This window comes from Lactuca serriola, chromosome 9 (genome assembly GCF_051521515.1).
Source record: "Lactuca serriola cultivar US96UC23 chromosome 9, Lser_US96UC23_V15, whole genome shotgun sequence".
Lineage (NCBI taxonomy): Eukaryota > Viridiplantae > Streptophyta > Magnoliopsida > Asterales > Asteraceae > Lactuca > Lactuca serriola.
Window position 1 is genome coordinate 235,473 of NC_136416.1, and position 19,205 is coordinate 254,677.

At 36.2% G+C, this 19,205-nt stretch overlaps 2 protein-coding genes across 10 annotated transcripts in view; one reads left to right on the top strand and one right to left on the bottom strand.

Annotated features, from left to right (window-relative positions):
* Positions 1–9,259: 9,259 nt before the first annotated feature.
* LOC145077041 (uncharacterized) lies at positions 9,260–10,701 on the bottom strand. The gene is made up of 2 exons (XM_079022821.1): positions 10,318–10,701; positions 9,260–10,229 (listed from the first exon to the last, which is right to left on the bottom strand). The coding sequence occupies exons 1-2, from the start codon at positions 10,699–10,701 to the stop codon at positions 9,627–9,629; spliced, it is 987 nt and encodes a 328-aa protein (XP_078878947.1). The 3' UTR covers positions 9,260–9,626.
* A 4,331-nt stretch (positions 10,702–15,032) lies between these two features.
* The window catches only part of LOC145073024 (Flavin containing amine oxidoreductase family), a 28,049-nt gene continuing 23,876 nt past the window's right edge, over positions 15,033–19,205 (top strand). For 8 of the 9 annotated variants that reach the window (XR_013691212.1, XR_013691214.1, XR_013691215.1 and 5 more), the window contains exon 1: positions 15,033–15,500. Coding sequence is in view for 5 of the 9 variants with exons in the window: in XM_079019572.1 (XP_078875698.1) it covers positions 15,081–15,500 (420 nt within the window). In the remaining 4 variants the exon portion in view is untranslated. The remainder of the gene's footprint in view (positions 15,501–19,205) is intronic. The other variant, XM_079019570.1, reaches the window with a different exon arrangement.

Consider the following 19,205-nt stretch of genomic DNA (forward strand, 5'->3'; position numbering starts at 1 on the left):
TGGGAGTCTTAATGGTCTTGAAAGGTTTCAAGAACAAATCAAATAAACCTTATCGATCATCACTAGCACACGAGTTGAGGTTTACAACCTATCGTGTTGACATTATTTTGTTTATGTGCTAATCCAATCGAGTTAATTATGCATGTGAGTTCTATGAGTTCTCATTTTGAACGCATAAAAGGCAAAGCACCTTAATCAATGAAAGGTACATTGATAGGAAAGGGTGAGCTGCTTAACTACTTGGAAGACATGGTGGACAGCTGTGCTACCATAAGGCAAGAAATCAAGATTAAGAAAGGTTCGGTCCATATGAGTTTGAATTTGTCGTAAACTTTGGTTTTAACAAATTCACATGGATAGGAAAACATACACCGCTCAAATCTAAGTGTCATAAGATTTCTTCCTTCATGAAAATGATTGTGAGGAAATGCTTTCACTAAGAAAGATTTTAAGAAGATAGTGATTGTAAAATTGCATTCTCGAATTCAATTATGGTTACGGCATCCCTTTCCATAATTTGAATTGTGAGGTTTGGCAATTAGTCTTAATTGTTTAGACACACATATGAACTATCGAAGGCAAATGTGTATAAGTTCAAGAAACCTTGATAAAAGATTATCAAAGCACTAAGTATTAGAAACATGAACTTAAGAAATTCAATAAGTATTGTTTTTCTGAAAGTTAAGCAGTTTCTGAATACATGTCGAAGCTAGTGGGAGCATAAGTGTTATGTTTATAATAATCATCATGATAGTGGGAGCATAAATGTTATGATTGTATGATTATTAAGGCACGTATTGCAAGTTGGCAATATTAATTATAGAAAACAAGAGTTATACCTTGCAAAGTTGTAAGGGTTGTAAAGTTGTTTTTCTATAATTAAGGGAGAGAATATTATGCTTCATTTCAAATCTAAAGGTTTAGGTTGAGAAATGTTAATAAAATTTAGTCAAATGTACAAAGTGTGTTCTTAAAATTTCGATTATGATTACGACATCCCTCTTCACTATTCGAATTTTTAGAACATAGCAAATAAAACATTATGCGTCGTGTCCCATACGCTTCGGGTATAGGATCGATTGCAAATGCTTTAATGTTTGACCATTCTAAAATTTTCCAAATTTCGAGCACATTTAGAGGGAAAAAGGACTAGAATCGGTTTAGACTAAAATAATTAAACAACTATCAAAGGACAATCCAAGTTCGACGAGGATTGGTCGCTTGTGAGTAGTTGGAAGTATAGTATTGGAAAATATGGAAATGTTTCCATATTGGATGGACCATATCGACATCATTACGAATAGATAAGATTCTATTAAGAATGAGTTATCATATGGAACATATGGAAGTGTGTCCATATTGGGAATTGAATATTGAGAAATCTATGACTAGATTAGAAACTTCTATGCAAAACGATGTTCAAAGAAAGTACTTTGAGTGAGAGACATCACATCTATGGAATTGTCTTGTAACAATCTCCGATAGAAGACTTTGTAATATCATTGGCAATAGTCTTTGTGACTTTGGTGCAGTGACATTACGAAAGGATAGGTTGCATAGAATGTTAGAATCTAGCATATTCTATAAGTAGCAAGAATTTGATATTCTTTCACTTATGAAAAGGATTTGGAGTTGTGAAATGAGAATGATTGGAAATGTGTTCAATATGATCTATTTCACAAAGTAAGAACCATAGGTAAACATTGTGTGCATGCTAGGAGCATGGGACAAGCGTTGTAATTCAAGTAAGAAGTTGATTACCCGAAACTACAAATAATGAGTAATCAATATGGTGATAAATAAAAGGTGTTTTATTTATGCTCAAAGGGTTGAGGCCATATGAGATTAGTATTATTCTTGTGTTTCACATTTGCATGTTTTGACTTCCAGAATAATTGAGTTTATTAAGAATAATCGAATTATTCAAACGGGCCACAGTCGTTCATATGATGGAAGTAGATATGAATGAAGACTGTCGTGAATTGGTGTGTGGATTGTCTAGGAAAGTATTAGACATAAGCAAATGTTTGCTGCAACGTTCATGAGTGCTTATGAATATGATTTGAGAATTGGATTAAACCCACGCTCACTTGGATCACTCCATGAATTGTATCACGAGTGATTGGTGAGACGATAACATCGTATGTTCTTGAAACCGAGATGTGTGAGTTGTATCTTGCAAATCGGTTGCACATTGATAATATGTAAACGCACTAGTAACTTGGTGTTATAAAACATATTGTTGTGTGTGATTCGGTGCGTGAGTGCAAGCAAGCATTGTATCAAAGTTTATCCGTTCCTTTTATCCAAAGTAGGATAAAAGCGATATCTTTGGGCCCCTCGATGGTTTAGTGATGACAAACGTAAATGCTCGGCCGGGCTAGGGCTAATTTGATTTGTTCAATTAGTCAGTCGTCATAAATCGGAATCCAGATATAGTACAAAGAGAATGATTTGAAATCATATCTCATATGATATCTAGAATGGAGGAATATATGATCCATTATCTAAGGACACGCGTATTTGATATGATCAGAGTTGACAGCGGCTTTGGAAAGCTACGATTGCAGATCGGGATCCGAAGTCATACGCATAATAGTTGTTAGACTTATCCAAGTGGGAGACTGTTGGATTAGTGTCTAAGTCCATAACTATTTTGGTATGTACTTGACCCGATGGTGCATGGTCCTTTTGGGTTGCCTTCACCAAAGCAACTTGATAGGATGAATTATGGAGAGAAAGGATTAAATATGATTTATTAATATATTATGAGAATAATATATTAAAGGAGAAATCATATTGTTTAATTAATATTAGTCAATAATTAATTGGTAATTAGTTTTGTGACTAAAAGAGGTTAAACTTAAGGGATTGGAATTGTAATTATAGGATAATTGCAATTTGGGCCATGGATTGCCTTGAATCAAGGGGTGGATGAATTCTATGGGGAAACCCATAAGGAAATCATCCATGGGCTTGATTAAAGGAGTCTATGGGTTGCTTAGGGCTTAAGCAACCAAATTAGGGTTTCCTTGTTAGATAACCCTAATAGCCTCACTATATATAGAACCCTTAAGGCTCAAAAACATGGACAAGCAACCTTCTAGGGTTTTCACACATTTTGGGCAACCTCCATCCTCTCTCCTCTTCATCCTCTTGCTTATGGTGTTTGTGAGCCATTAGAGGAGTGACACTTGTGACTCTAAGCCTTCCAAAGTCAATTCAAGGAGGAATTGGGATTGTTATTGCTACATAACAATCAAGGTAATATCATAAACCTAATTATATGTTAATATTGATTTCCATATGCTAGAATTAGGGTTTATAGTCTTGGATTTAAAGCATGTACAATAGAGAAACCTAGATCCAAGCATTAGGGTTTGTATGAGCACATAGGATGTCTTATGACCAAAACCCATCAAACCCATCCAAACACCAAAAAATAAAACTAAAACATCCCACAAAGAGATCTAGAAGATAACAACACAAGGTTCCGACTTTATACTTTAAAATGACTGTAACATCCATAAAATTCATGCCAAAATTTAAGTTTTTAAAAACATTTCAAATACTAAAAGTTATTACAAAAAGGTTTTCAAAACAGTTTATATCAGAGTATCCTAGAAATCCAATCAAAATGCAAGGAAGTGTACGGTCAAGCCTTCGCCTTCCCGCGATAATCCGTTGTACATGAAACAATAATCGATAAATGTAAGCTCGAAGGCTTAGTGAGTTACCCCCAAAATACCAACCTCATACCGATATAACCATATCATATAAACATATAAGCAACAAAATAGCCATATTTTCTCGAGTCTACAGTGTGACTGGTCCGCCCACACCGGGTCTTCAGTCCACTTGGTCCACTCTCTGAGTCTACAGTATGACTAGACCACCCGCACCGGGCCTTCAGTCTGTCTGGCTCACTCTCCGAGCCTCGGCACGTCTGGACCGCCCTCTCGGGGCCTTCAGCCTATCCGGACCGCTCGTCGGGCCTTCGGCCTGACTAGGTGTCCTCCTGGGCCTGCTGTCTATCCGGTCCGCCTTGGGTATGTTGACCTGTAGAACGAAGCAGGACCCGCCTCAACCCAATTCCCATACCAATCAAACAATCATGTGCACATAAATATCATACGCTAGCATGTATATAACAAATAATCATATTGATCTAATAGATCACTGACACAACAACCATCCTATAACCAGGATTCCGACCTAACCGGTCACTAACATAACATCATCCTATATACCAGGATACCGACCTAAACTAGGTCACTAACATAATACATTCCTAACTACCAGGATGTAGATCTAACAGATCAATAAACATATCAAGCAAATACCCGGATACAAATCCAATAAAGGGTCGGCCTTGGTGCCTTAGACCCTGTTGATGTACTGAGGATAAGTCACCTCGCAATGCCAGTCTGAACTGAAGTATCGACTCCCGAAGTGCTGTCTCACTGAAAATCCCGTACTATCCAAAATAACAAATTATGAGTCAACATATGGGCTGTCAATCTAGACTAAGGGGGGGTCCATATATTCCATTTTGTCTTTTCTTTAATTTGGGACCAAGGCCCAATACCAAAACAAAGCCCAACACCAGATAGGCTTTCCAAGCCCACTAGTGGCCCAATAATGGCCTAATTTGCTAAATTAAGCCCAAACCCCATAATGGGCCTTACCCAAAGCCCAAACATCTTCTAGGCCCACATTATCTGACTTTTGATGGCCCACCAAGGCCCAAAGAACCAAAATACCCTACATGGCTCAAACCGAGGCCCAAAACTCGCAAGGCCCATATATGATGAGTACGCTGGGCGTACTCTTATGTAAGCTGGGCGTACTAGCTAAATGGTGAGTACGTTGGGCGTACCTGCATGTACAATCAGCGTACTCCCCTGTTAAGTCACTTTCCCATTAAGTTCTTAATACCCCAATCCAGAAGCTAAAATTACAGATCCAAGTCCTTTTCAACGTCTTAATCCATAAAGTCATTGACTTGGTGACTCTACATGACCCTAATAAGCCCAAACTCCAAAATAGCATTCTATTCTCATAGAAATGATCTTAACTCATGCATGAATCCAATAAGGCATTTCAAGATGGCAACTTTCTACCTTAGGGACTCATTTTAAACTAAAAGTGGCAACTCTAAGTTCAGAAATCGGATTTGAACCATAAAGTTCCATACTTGGGACCAAGATGACTTCAAAATCAAGCTACACTAGATCTAAGCATTCTTGAGGAAAGTTATGAACTTTATACCTCCAAAGAGTCTCAAATGATGATGCTAATCAGATCTATGAGCTCCAACTCCCCAAGTCCTTCCTTGCCAACTTCTTCTTTCCTCTTCTAAGCTTAAAAATCACCAAGATGCCCTCTTAAGATCAAGATCACTCAAGAATGAAAGGATGAGAAGTTCTAGGGTTTTTTTGAGGTCGGGGAGGCTGATAAGGGGCTAGGGGTCAAGTCCTCATGTTCTTTATATAGTGTTGGACCCTAAAATTAAGGTTTTGTGCTACTTAGCGTATGATGGGCGTACGCCTCCAACACCCGCGACCACTCGACCTTCTATGCTGGGCATACTCACCCATTTGCCACCCTTTCAAGCTTGGTCCTTTCTTTCCACTTCCATCCAAACCTAGGGGCCCAAAGTGACAGAATTCAAATCCGAGGGATGAATTTGAAGCTACTTGAAAAATGGGATGTTGCAAGGACTGCAACAAATGGAGAGTTTCTGGATCTAAAGCCTTCCTTCCAAACTAAGCACCTTCATTCTTCAAACTCTTTCCAAAGAACACCAAAAACCAACCCTCCAAGCTCACCACAAGCTCACACACTACACCTTGAAGGATAATACACATAATTAGGGTTTTCTGGACAAGGAGGCTGGTAAGGAGGCCAACAAAGGGAGTTAAGGTCTTTAAATAGGGTGCAAAACCCTAAAATTAGGGTTTTCTCAAACAACGTCCAACTCGTCGAGTTTCCCCATACCAACTCGACGAGTTGGTCCTCAAAAACACGCGTCCCAAAAGCTTCCAACATGTCGAGCTTGTGCCATAAACTCGATGAGTTTGCCCCTAAAAAGGGAATTTATTTCCATAATTGACCTTCTAGATTCCGGATGTTACATAGACGTCAACTACTATCTATGTGAGTCTATAATGAATCTTGTGCAAGTGAGAGATTGTTGGATCTATATGACCAATAATCATTATGGAGTGATATTGTTAATAATATATGATCCTATAGGGTCACACCTTTATCAAGTTGACGCATTTTGTATATTTATTATTAATATGATTATTAATAAATAATATCGATTCTTGTATTTTAATTAGGGAATAATTATTGTTTTATGAAAATAATAATTATAAGAGAGTATAACTAGTTATTTTTCATATGGTATGAATTAATAAGTCATGCAAAATATTTTGGACTAGTTGGATTCTTTTGTATTTTACCTAAAGACAAAGTTTATATTTTATAAACTTGGAGTTTATAAAAAATAAAGAATCCTACTCTTTTCAAGAGGTATGGCCAAAAATATTAAAATATGGGGGTTGCTTTTCAACCTCATTGCTTTGTCTCCCATGCTTCTAAAGGCTATAAATACTTTAGAGTATTTTAATGGTTAGGCCTTACCTTTCATGGATTATATAAGAGATGCATGAAGCTTGCATTTTGTCCAAGAAAAATCACTCTTTTCTTCCCTTCTTTCTCTCTAAAAATAGTGAGCATGAAGCGCTCACTTCTTTTGAAGTTTAGTGCTTTACTTTGGTAGTTTAGAAGCCTTATTGAGTTGTCTCCTTTAGTGCTTATTTGAGTTAAGCACTTAAAGGGTTAAGACACTCAAGAATACAAGAATGAACCAGCATTCCAAGTGCCTTACTCTTGATAGTGGATACTTGTAGAGAAATCAAATTCTTTGATTTTTGCTATCTTCATCAACACCCCAAAACCAAGTGGGTTCAAAGGCTTCAAAGGTTATCTCTAAAACATTCTATGGTTGTTTTTATTTCATTTTAACCTCTATAAATGGATCAATGATGGTTTAGTTTTGTTATGAACTAAAAATAAACTTGTTATTTTTAAAGTATTCCGTTGTCGGTTTTTGTGAAAAACAAACTTATATTTCGTATCAAAACCCAACAAATCTAGCATGCAATTCGCATATAATCATACCAAAACAATAAGTATAACACATGTATGAGTATTTTGGGAAATATTTACTTGAGCTCGACTGATTGCATGCATCACACCCTTTTTTCTTAAAAACCTTTTTAGAAAATCATTTTTCTTTTTGAAAGATTTTATAAATCCTTAGTTTGAGTTCAGACGCACCTGAGAGTGTGCCCGAATCCCTCAAACCAAAGAACTGATACCAGCTTGTAAAATCTAAAAAATACCAAGACGTTTTTTTTTCACATTTTTATTAAGTTAAAACCACTCATTCATTATTCCAAAATATGACCAGAGTAAAAGTATTCTCAAAACATCAGAGTAAAATCATAAACAATCCTTGCGGAATAATCTCTAGTGGATGCAGTACGATCAAGTCGGGCACTGGCCCTTTTGAAACCATAAGTACCTAAAAACATTTTAAACATAAACTGTAAACACAAAGTTGAGCGAGTTACTCAAAATACCACAAGTCATACAAATCAATGGGCCACGCCCTGGGGTATGTTTCAACTCGATCATGCCATAGTGGGCCCCACCTTGGGGTATATTTCAACCTAATAAACAAATATGGGCCCTCCCTTGTGGTATATTTCAACCCGAACGCAATAGTGGGTCCTGCCCTGGGGTTTATTTCAACCCGAGCATGCAACACCTATAATCACATAACATCAATCGTACCATGCAATAGTCAAAAATACAACTAGCATATATAGATCCTAGTGGGATGACATTGTTGCCTTCGACCCACAGGTACTGTGAGGAGACTCACCTGAACTACCCAACAGAAGCTTACAACCACCTTAGTAACAAATCAACCAACCTAAGCTTCCTAAAGCCAAACTGATACCAAACCTTAGTCAAATACTCCTACCCAAGGTTGACCAAAAGTCAATTGGTCAAAAAGCCAACGGTCAAAGTCAATCTAATTGATACCTACGTCATGGCCAACCCATGGTCATGTCGTGGCCACTCAATTCAATCCCGATCAAAATATGCTACCATGCTGTGACAGACATGCCACCATGCCATGGGGATGTCCAGACAAAACAAACACGATAAGTCCCGCCACCATGTTGTGGCCTTCTTTGGACATGCCGTGGTCCTTGGTCTGAAAGGCTTTTCTTCAAAAAATAGCTTAATTCATAAGGACCAAAGCTAAAACATCAGATCTGATTCATAATGGCTTCATAATGGATAAAGTTTCCAACTTTATCCATTAAGATGGTCCAAACCACCAAGACCTAGACTTTAAATCTTAAAGGGACCCAAAATGCATCTTTCTCAACTAAATCAAATAAGTCAAAGTCTTCCACTTACAGACCTGAATCAACAAGATGTCTAGATGGATAAAGTTTCTAACTTTATCCATAATAACGCCACAATCCTTCAAGATCTAAACTTCATTGCACCAAAATTACCTAAAGGACCAAGATAACTTGCATATCTACAAGGAGAGGCAAAATATCATAACTTTCCTAGTCCATGAGGTCTAAGAAACATTCCAAACTGATCAAAAGGTGTTGGAGTCCACTCAACTCCATGATCACTCATAAATGGACCAAAAGTGCCAAAAACCACATATAAAGAGATCTAAAGAACTAAAGAGCAAGATTAGAACTTTATACTTACAATAATCTATAAATGTTGTGTCTTTGATGGATCCAAGCTTGAAACATCATTCCTTGCAACCAAAAGAACTTCCTTAAATCTTTGTGCTTCATCAAAATATCATAAAAAACATCTAAAAGAGGAGAGGCGAGGGGCTCAAATCTTGAAGGTGGAGGCTAGGGTTTCTCCCAAGGGGTCTTAGAGGTGGTGGAGGTTGTTAAAATGCCAAAAAATGCGGAACATTAAGCTTAAATACGTTGAAAATCCTAAAATCATGGGCTTGGGCCTGACAGATCACCACCTCATGGTCTCGACTCACCACTCCGTGGTGAGCACCACCTTGTGGTCCTTACACCCTGCTCCCGAGTTCACTAAAGGAAAGAAAAGAAAAGAAAGGAAGAACAAGGAGAGAAAGGAAAAGGAAGGGAACGGAAATAATAAAGTATTCAGTGCTCCCGAGTTCAAAAGAAAGGAAAAGAGAGTATTCATTTTAGGTGCTCCCGAGTTCATTAAAGGAAAGAAAAGAAAGTAAAAAAAGACAATTATACCCTTTTATGTTTTTGAGTAAATATTAAGTCTTTACATCCCCACATTCATTCTACCGTACCCCCTACCCCAAAAAAACCAACTCTCCCTTCCTCCCCTCTACTTAAAACATTAACAAAACAATTTTATTTTAACATAAAGTAAATTGTAAAAAGGGAAACCGCATGTTATTCAATTGTTTTCAAGATGCAAAACGAAAACCACAAACAACTCAAAAAAAATAAAAAAAACCAAAATCATAAACGCATTAGATCAATCCAGTAACAATCACCCAAGGTTATTTAATCACGTGCACCCATCATATCTTTGAGGACACCCATCCGTATCTGAAGGGGACAACTGAACAATGTCCTAGCTTTTGCTTGATTTGTTGCCAAAAAATTTAGAGCCCTCGGTAATTCATGGGGTTCCAAACCCACCAACTCCAATTCTCTATAAATTTCTTCCCCTGTATATTCCCGAGGATAAGCTCTTTCAAAAATTATATTACCCTCCCTGATAGCACCAGCCACATTATCAACCGATTTCATTATCTTTGAGTTAATATCTTCTTCTTCGTCGTCGTCTTCAAATTTCCTCTTTTTACTCTTACACTTCTTTGCACATGAAGACTGTTCTTGTGAAAAAGGAGGTGGAATAACATCCTGAATGTTATCATCAAGATCAACATATTCGTTCTCCAAATGAATTTCATTGTTAGCTAACATGTCATCAACTTCTTTAATTGTTTCAACTTGAATATTTTCATTTTTATTTAATCGGGCATTTCTTTCTTTCGCTGTCTCAGCATGTGCACCAGATGCCCTATCCCTTGCAAATAACATCAACATCTCATCGAAGTATGCAATCTTTTTTGTCTTTAACGACACAGCCTCAGGTTTTGACTGTATAACAATACAAAAATAATTAGTATTGCAAACGATAACATAAAATATTTTAAAAAAATAACATAGACATAAAAGGAACAATTACTTTTATTAAATTATCCCATACTTCTTCCTCCGCTTCTATTAGTTGAGTAGACGAATTCCAAGAGAACCCACTCATTGAAATTCCCCTAAACACATCGTACCATTGCGAAAAATGTTTTTTTAAGGTTTTGTAGCGATTCTTCAAATGACTTTTGGTAATATCCATTTGATGGTTTGTGTTCAATTCCTCAACCATTTGAGCATATGCAGTTGGTGTGAAACTACCATTCACCCTATTGACTGTCTCTTGTTGTTTAATCATCGCTTGGATGTACGCATAATCCATTATTTCTGACCATTTAACTTGTTCCTTTTCACTACCACCAGCTTCCTGTTTGATCATGATTACTTTGCACATAGGAATAAAAATTAAAGAATGGTACATTGTTAGACCACAATATGAAGGATAATACTAATAAAAAATATGAAGGGTAAATAACATAATTAATCTCAAAAACCAATCATCAATACAATGTGAAATTGTAAACAAAATGTATCAAAATGAAACTTGTTTTACATATTAATTTAATTGTTTGAATGTGTCAAATAATTTGCCCACATTTCATTTGCAATTGAATTCCTTAGTTGCTCTGCCATTCTATTAGCCTCATTTGTTTCTGTTGAATTACGACGATCTTGCTCTTGTGGTCCGTTTAAGATCTCTTGCATCACCTCATCTTCAAGATTTATGTCGCGGTCTTCATCTAATAAAAAGTTGTGTAGAATACAACATGCCAAAAATATGGCAGATTGTGTTTCACAAGAGTAAAATGGTTCCGTTGTACTTCAAATGATAGGAAACCTTCTTTTAAGGACACCAAAAGCTCGCTCAATGGTGTTACGTAAAGAAGCATGACGAAGATTAAACAACTCTTTAGAATTTTGTGGACCACGCATGGAGTACTCTTTTAAATGATATCTAACACCTCTATATGGCGCCATTAGTTTATTCGTATGAGGCAAACCCCCATCTACTAAACAGTATTTACCTATAAAGAGCTTAATCAATATTATTGAAAAATATTAGATATTGAAATTACATTGGTTTAATAAATTACCTGATGGAATTATCAGTTTATCATTTCTAGTAAATGCGTTCTTTATTATTCTCGAGTCTGATGCAGTACCCTCCCAACCCGTTAACACATACGTAAACTTCAAATCAAATGTACAAGCAGCTAATACATTTATTGTCGGGTATCCCTTACGACCACGGTATCTAGGGGCATCTCTATTAGGCACATGGACACGAACATGTGTCCCATCTATTGCCCCTATACAATCCTTGAAAAAAGGATAAAATCTTGTACTTTCTTGAATTTCTCTCGGGACAACATCACCTGTAGGTTGATGAATATAAAGACCTTCTATTGCTATAATTGATCGTAATACTCTATGGAAGCACCTACTCGTTGTTGATCTAGAGCGACGATACATCCACGAGGTAAACCGAGTTCGCAAATCATTACTTACAATATGCAAAAATCTAGCAACATGTTCCTCAACGGACATGCGTTGCGTACGTCGTAGACCACCTACAGTTTGTAAGATTTCACACAATCTCCTAAAAGCGTTTTCACTCATACGAATAAGGTCACGACATTGACCACCTTCTAAAAGATTGTGGAGCAACTCTTCCCGTACACCTTGTCTTTCTAAAATAACTTTTCTAGTGGGTAATCTAACCCGATTTTTGTTGGCCATATTACGTTGTGTAATAAAAGTCAACAACAAGCAAATCAAGTTAACGACTTGCAATTGTCGGGCTCTTAAAGCATGAGCAGGGTTGAGTACCGGAGCATCCATAAGGACTAAATATGAACTAATCCTTTTTTCTGATACATGATCAAATAGTTTAAGTTAAATTTAAACAACATTGATAAAAATAACATGTAATTATAAAGAGTTGATTTATTAATTATAATTAATAAACTTTTTTTGTTATAAAAGTTAAATGTAATCTAGGGGCAAAACAGCCGTTTTGATAAAAATAACATGTAATTATAAAGAGTTGATTTATTAATTATAATTAATAAACTTTTTTTGTTATAAAAGTTAAATGTAATCTAGGGGCAAAACAGCCGTTTTGATAAAAATAACATGTAATTATAAAGAGTTGATTTATTAATTATAATTAATAAACTTTTTTTGTTATAAAAGTTAAATGTAATCTAGGGGCAAAATAGCCGTTTTGATAAAAATAACATGTAATTATAAAGAGTTGATTTATTAATTATAATTAATAAACTTTTTTTGTTATAAAAGTTAAATGTAATCTAGGGGCAAAACAGCCGTTTTGATAAAAATAACATGTAATTATAAAGAGTTGATTTATTAATTATAATTAATAAACTTTTTTTGTTATAAAAGTTAAATGTAATCTAGGGGCAAAACAGTCATTTTGATAAAAATAACATGTAATTATAAAGAGTTGATTTATTAATTATAATTAATAAACTTTTTTTGTTATAAAAGTTAAATGTAATCTAGGGGCAAAACAGTCATTTTGATAAAAATAACATGTAATTAGCTTCAAAAAACAATTTTTCTTTCTTTTTCTAAAACGAGAATCTCTATATGCTAATAATCTTGAAAATTTCACTTTTTCATCTTTGTGTGAAGATAAAAAAATGCAACCTGTGGCAGCATATTGTTTGTGAAATTTGTAGACTTAGACATGCAGATCCATAAGTTTACTCCATAAAATTATATATATTTTTTCTTAAAATCCATGTAATAGATACAAACTATATAACTCATCTTCTGTTTAAAACCTTGTTTAATTTTTTAAAAACTTTATATGCAGATTCTGGGTAACCATGGGACATCCTTTATATACTGTGAAACTGAGTATTGCAAATGTCCCTACAGATGGGTTAGTTTATAACCTATTAACTCTATATTATCTTTAAGCAGTTTGAACAATTCAAGTTAAGGGTATTACCTGTTACAGGTAAAATTCTCTGCTATTATAAACAAAAGATGGACAAAATATTACAATTTTTAGGAGGGACAAAATATTACAATTTTTTGTCCCATTGATAAAAAAAATTTGTAAGCAGTTTGATGGGATTAATTAGTGCTATAATACAACACAGATACATAGTCTAACAAAAAAAAATGGCAGAAGTCATAACAGAAGCAGAATCCGTAACACAAATAAGAAGAAATTGGGCAACAAACATAAGGCAGAAGCCTAATCAGGTAGAATACAGAAGGATATCAAAAAAAAAAAAAAAAAACAGTTGAAGAAGAAATTGGGTACCTGGTGTTTGTAACAGAGAAGAAGACGAGGCAGAAGCTAATCGATTAGTAGAATTAGTGAGCATATCTTTTTATTGTTAGGCTAAAGGGTATTTTCGTCATAATCTACCTTTTTATCTTCCAGCCGTTTTCTTTCTCTCCAATTCCGCCCATTTTGGGAGGAAAGTTTGGAACGATACAAATCCTCCCAAATCTGCTCTCTTCATCTCTTCTCTTCAAAAAAAAATACTCGGGAGCACCCAAACTTCTCTTCTTTCCTTCCAAATCCTCTCAATTCCGTTCCCTTCTTTCATTAAGTGATACTCAGGAGCAGGGTGTTACTCACCACTCCGTGGTGACCACCACCTCGTGGTTCCGTCTCACCACTCAGTGGTGACCACCACCTCACGGTTCCGTCTCACCACTCCATGGTGACGGTTTTCGCCCAAATCCATTTAAGCTTCAAACAATCATAAATTTTTCGTTTCAACCTCGTTTTCGGCGATCTTTATATCCACGGAAAGGTATTGACGAGCCCTACACTTCTATCGAGTTAATTTTGGCTTAGCACATGCTGACTAAAAACCATTATCCATAAAGGAAGCCTGAAACATCACTTTTCCCACTTTCTCCTTTGACTCTAAAACACAAAACCAAGGCTTAGATCACATAACCAATATTATCAACATCCAATAGATTCTAAACCATATTCCCTTGAAGCCCAAGGCCTTTACTTGATCCATTTATTGTCCACAATCCTGAAATAAGAAACTTCTCGAAACCGGATGTTACAGGTTAATCCCTAGGTAGACGTCACGTCGTGACCACTTACTTGTCACGTCGTGACCCACAAAGATGAGTGCGCGCTTCTGCATCGATGGTCATGTTGTGAGGCCTCCTTCCTTATGTCGTGATCATCTTAAAATCCATGATTTTACATCTTTAATTGAACCAACAACATAAATGAACCATTTAGCTAAAATAGGTGTTACAACTCTTTGGTCTCGTTTTCCATGGACTTTGGAATGACATATTAGTCTTTTCCCTCTTTGAGAAAGTGATGGGAGGTCAATGGAGTGGACGTGTTGCTGCGATGAGGTTCCTAGAGAAGGGTATGGACGGGAAGAAGAGGGAGACTGGGTGGGTCACCAAATGATCAAAGATGGAGAGCATATCATACCAATTTTAAAATAACCAATATAAGTTAAGGGTAAATTAGTAACTTTATGTTTATTTAACAAAAAAATAAACGACCCCAATGATGGGGATCTGAATCAAAACAAATTGAAACCATGGGATGAAATCAACAACTTTTTAATGATCCAATTCTTGATTTTCACATAAACACAAGGACGATTTTTGTCATTTACTCTAAATTAAATAAAATTAAAAATTAAAAAGTTAAAACTTGTAAATCACTGAAAATAAAAATACGTAATTATTTATTTATTTTTTGGCAAAATCGGCAGGACTTGTAAACCCGGAGAATGAAATTACAGATTTAGAAGAGAAGCAGATAAGATGACATCTCTCACAGACGTTGGTTCCCGTAGTTGGTCGTCCCTTCCGCTACCTGTTTCCGGAGGGTCGTTGACGTCAAAGAATCCTAGGAACCTCATCACCTATGCTCCGGCGCATCGCAAATGCAATAGGTGGAGGTTCCGCTGCTCAATTGCCAAGGATTCCCCAATTACTCCTCCTATTTCAAATGAGTCCAACGCCCAGTCATTGCTGGACTGTGTCATTGTGGGCGCCGGCATTAGCGGCCTTTGCATTGCGCAGGCCCTAGCGACGAAACACGCTGCTGTCTCTCCGGATCTGATTGTCACCGAGGCACGAGACAGAGTCGGGGGCAATATCTCAACGGTTGAAAGGGATGGGTATCTCTGGGAAGAAGGTCCTAACAGCTTCCAGCCATCTGATGCTATGCTCACCATGGTGGTATGTCGTGATTTCCTTTCATTATAAAATTCTTAGGGATAAACTTTGTAACAAGCAACACAAATCTTGAAGAGTGTTGATTTTAAGTTAGTAATCATATTCATATTCCTTATATCTTTGGAAAATACCGTGGTCGAGATAAAAAAAAAAGTCTGGACCTCGTTTTCAAAGGGAGCATATGACCCTTCCCGCTATGACTAGGTATATCTGAATTTATCTCTTGCACCATGGAGGAGAAAACCTCAATACATTTGGTCAAATTTCCTTTTACTCAAGTCCTATGTTTGTGGTTCAGATTTGGATCTGTTACATTCCATGGCCTATTTCTTAGATTCTACTGTTTCACATTTATGATTTTACAATATCTCTTCATTCTATGGTTATATGTTTTCTCTCTTCTATAGAAACAGCTATAGTTATTCACCGTTTCTGAGTCTTGAGTTACCATATTTCAGAAGGAAGGATTGGGAAATGCTGGCTAGTCTAGTTTAATTCTGTCTTCACAGATTCCTCGAGGACATCTTTGATATGAGAACTTGGTTTTCCAAGTTTAGCTAGCACAATCACTCCTTCAACTTAGACAACTTCTCTCCCCTTTGCATTTGTTACTTTCCTCTGGTAAATCATATTAACATTCTATGCTATAAACTGACTAATAAGTTGAAATCAGAAAAACAGGAACAAATCAATAAAAGCTTCAATGTACCGATTAATACTCAAAATACACCAAAATGAACAAGGTAACCCTAATGATTTGCTAGGGATTCAAGAGCCTAGCCTCTCCCAATGGTAGAATTACCAGATTTTTACAAAAGATCCCTTCTCTCACCCCCTGTACCTCCTATAAGTACGGTGTGTAACAAACTAAAACAAGGTAAAATATCTAAATTACCCCTGCACTAAGAAGATGCTCTTTTATTTTGCTGATTTCCCACATTACCCTTATCTAAAACCTTGTCCTCAAGGTGGATAGAAATGGCGTATAGCATCCAAAATCTCCCCTGTACCTCTAGCTTCTCATTGCTTAGTGGCCGTTTCTTTTTGACAATGGATTTAACATGAACCAAACTTAATAGATTCAGATATATGAATGTTACTTTTTTACTTAATATATAAATCATGACTCAACATGCTAAGTGAAGATATGGATACTTTATAGATTTAGATCTTCATTTTCCAGATAACAATGATAGATATGAGATTATGCCTTTATTTTGTATTATTTTTAAATATGAAACCATTTATTATTTAAATACTTTAAAATAGAACCGTGAAGACATAATTCATTATTCTATAGTGTGTGTGTGTGTTTTATTTTTTTTTTATTTTTTATTTTTTATAATCATATATTTGACTATTATTAAATTGATAAGTTATTTTATTTTAAACATAAATTTTATAAAAGAGGGTATAATCGTCATTTATTCCTATTCAGACATTTTATTAATTCTAGAAAAGAAACAACCTCTAACTATATTCGACTAGGCATCCCTATATATTCAGCCCCTTAGTTGGCATCTCTCTCCCTCACCTTCAAACTATATCCATTTAAAAGTGTGTTTCCAGTTGGCTTGTCACCTTTCTCAACAACTTCTCTAGAAAACCTTAAATTTTTTCATAGGATATCCAAGCTTTGAAGTCAAATTGGCGTTTCTATATTTTATATTTAAGCCCATCACTTCTCGATATTTATATTCAAGCCTAACACTTCCAGCTTTGTACATTCCAGTTACTACTCATATATATAATTTCCCAAAATATTATTTCTTTATATGTGTATGATGTATATATTGTAATACCGTGGCTCTTACAAGTTGGGTCACGGGTAGAAAATTTACATTTTTGAGTCATGAGTTCACAACTATGATGGCATCACTAATTAAACTAAATGATGGGCCTTGCGGTGCATTTGCAAGACGTGCTAGTAGATCTCTTTCAAGTTATCTAATATCTAATCGATCAATGAGGTCACTACCAGTGGACCTTGAATTAAATCTTGAGGATTTTTATAGAAAAGAAACAAGCCTTCAATTGGTTGAGACAATGTTGTTCCTTTTTCATTGGTAGGATTATTGCCTTGTAATAATGGACTTGTCAAGCTGCTATGCCACTCATTGGCTGTGTTCCTCATGTTAACTTGTTAAGTGAGCTTGGTCGTGTGATAGGAATCGATAACACAATAATGAAGAACAGAAATTGAATGCTTGATTACTATGAACTTCACGTGGAAATAAGAGAATAACAATTTAGAGAAGTTAATCAAATGATTGTCCTTTATGACCTAAATCAGAGAGGATCTCAAAGAGATGACCTCCTGCCCAAGCTAATGCCGAAGACTCAAAATACAAATGCAAAATACTGAATGAATCCCACTACTGCTATGACTCATGCTATTTAACCTAACAAAGGATGATTCTAGAGTGACGTGTAAAACATAAAGTAATAAACATTACAACCAGGTCCCTCCATGTTTGCCCTATGTTAATATTTGACCCGTTCTCTATCAATACCACCGTCTTGAAACAGGCTTGTCCTCAAGCCTAGGGTTTGGAAAACAATCCAAACCATTTGCAACATTGACATATGGGTCGTGATCCAAAGATGCAGGTCCAGTATGTGGAGGATTTGTCTTGTGAGCATGCAGGAAGGGTTACTGTGCATAACACCAAGGAATTCTTTCACAGCTGGCACCCACCACATAGTAGATGCCATAACACTCTCAAATAAAGCAAGATCCCCTCCATGTTGTGTTATAACCAGCACAATTTTTTTATTTTCTCTGCACTCACCCCTGTGGACTGATTTTTCATTGGCTTTGACTTCCTCAATATATTGCCTTTGTGACATCATCGACACAAGAGTCCGCTGACATCCTTGCACCTTTGCTTTTCCCCTTCCTTCCCATTGGTAGTCTGGTGTGGTTCCTTTGAGATCAGTATCTTGATGTAAGCATGAACCAACACTTAAAATATGGTCCATTCTGGAACTAAAGTTGAACACGTCACCATCCATGCTTGTAGCCCAAGCTTCTTGTCTGTTGGGATGTTTTGCTCTGATCACATCAAAGAAAAAGCCTCCACTATACACAAGTAAAGATCTGAACCAGCTTCTTGGGTCATTATTTTCAAAATGTGGTCCTGCATCACACCCATCAACAGAAGTAGCAATGTTTGAATGACCAACACCAATTATCCTTCTTTCATTAAGAATGAGATTCTCCCATCGATTCTGCTGTATTTTGTAGAATGAGAGCTTGAAATCATGTCGTTCTGTATCATCATAGGTAGCTTGAGACCCATAAATATTGAAAAGAACTAAATGACCATGGTCTGTGATAATACAACTCCCCCACTGTCAATATTAAGAAGCTCATCGCTATCAAATCCCTTGAGCCCTTCCACACATGTTAGAAAATCATGTTTTTTAGCTGCAAATCGTTTAGAATTATCTAGAACACCAGTGATACCCTCTCCTGCATCAAGTAGTAGTGCAACTTCATTGCGTGAAAAGGTAGATTGTACCTTGCTAAATGTGGCAACACCTTGCATGGTGATACCTGATGTTGATTTCACTTCACTAATAGTTACCAAGGTGCCGATCCAAATAGAAGATGGGAGTTTCATCTTACACCTAGGTTTATCAAAGTAGTTTGAGCTATCAATAGATAGAAAAGACATTAAAGGTACAATTAATTCCCCTTTTGAA

Excerpts from the sequence above, each read along its gene's own strand:
- LOC145077041 (XM_079022821.1), bottom strand. The coding sequence starts at position 10,701 with ATGTACCATTCTTTAATTTTTATTCCTATGTGCAAAGTAATCATGATC. Across the intron at positions 10,230-10,317 it reads TATGGGATAATTTAATAAAA|TCAAAACCTGAGGCTGTGTC; the intron begins GTAATTGTTCCT and ends ATTGTTATACAG.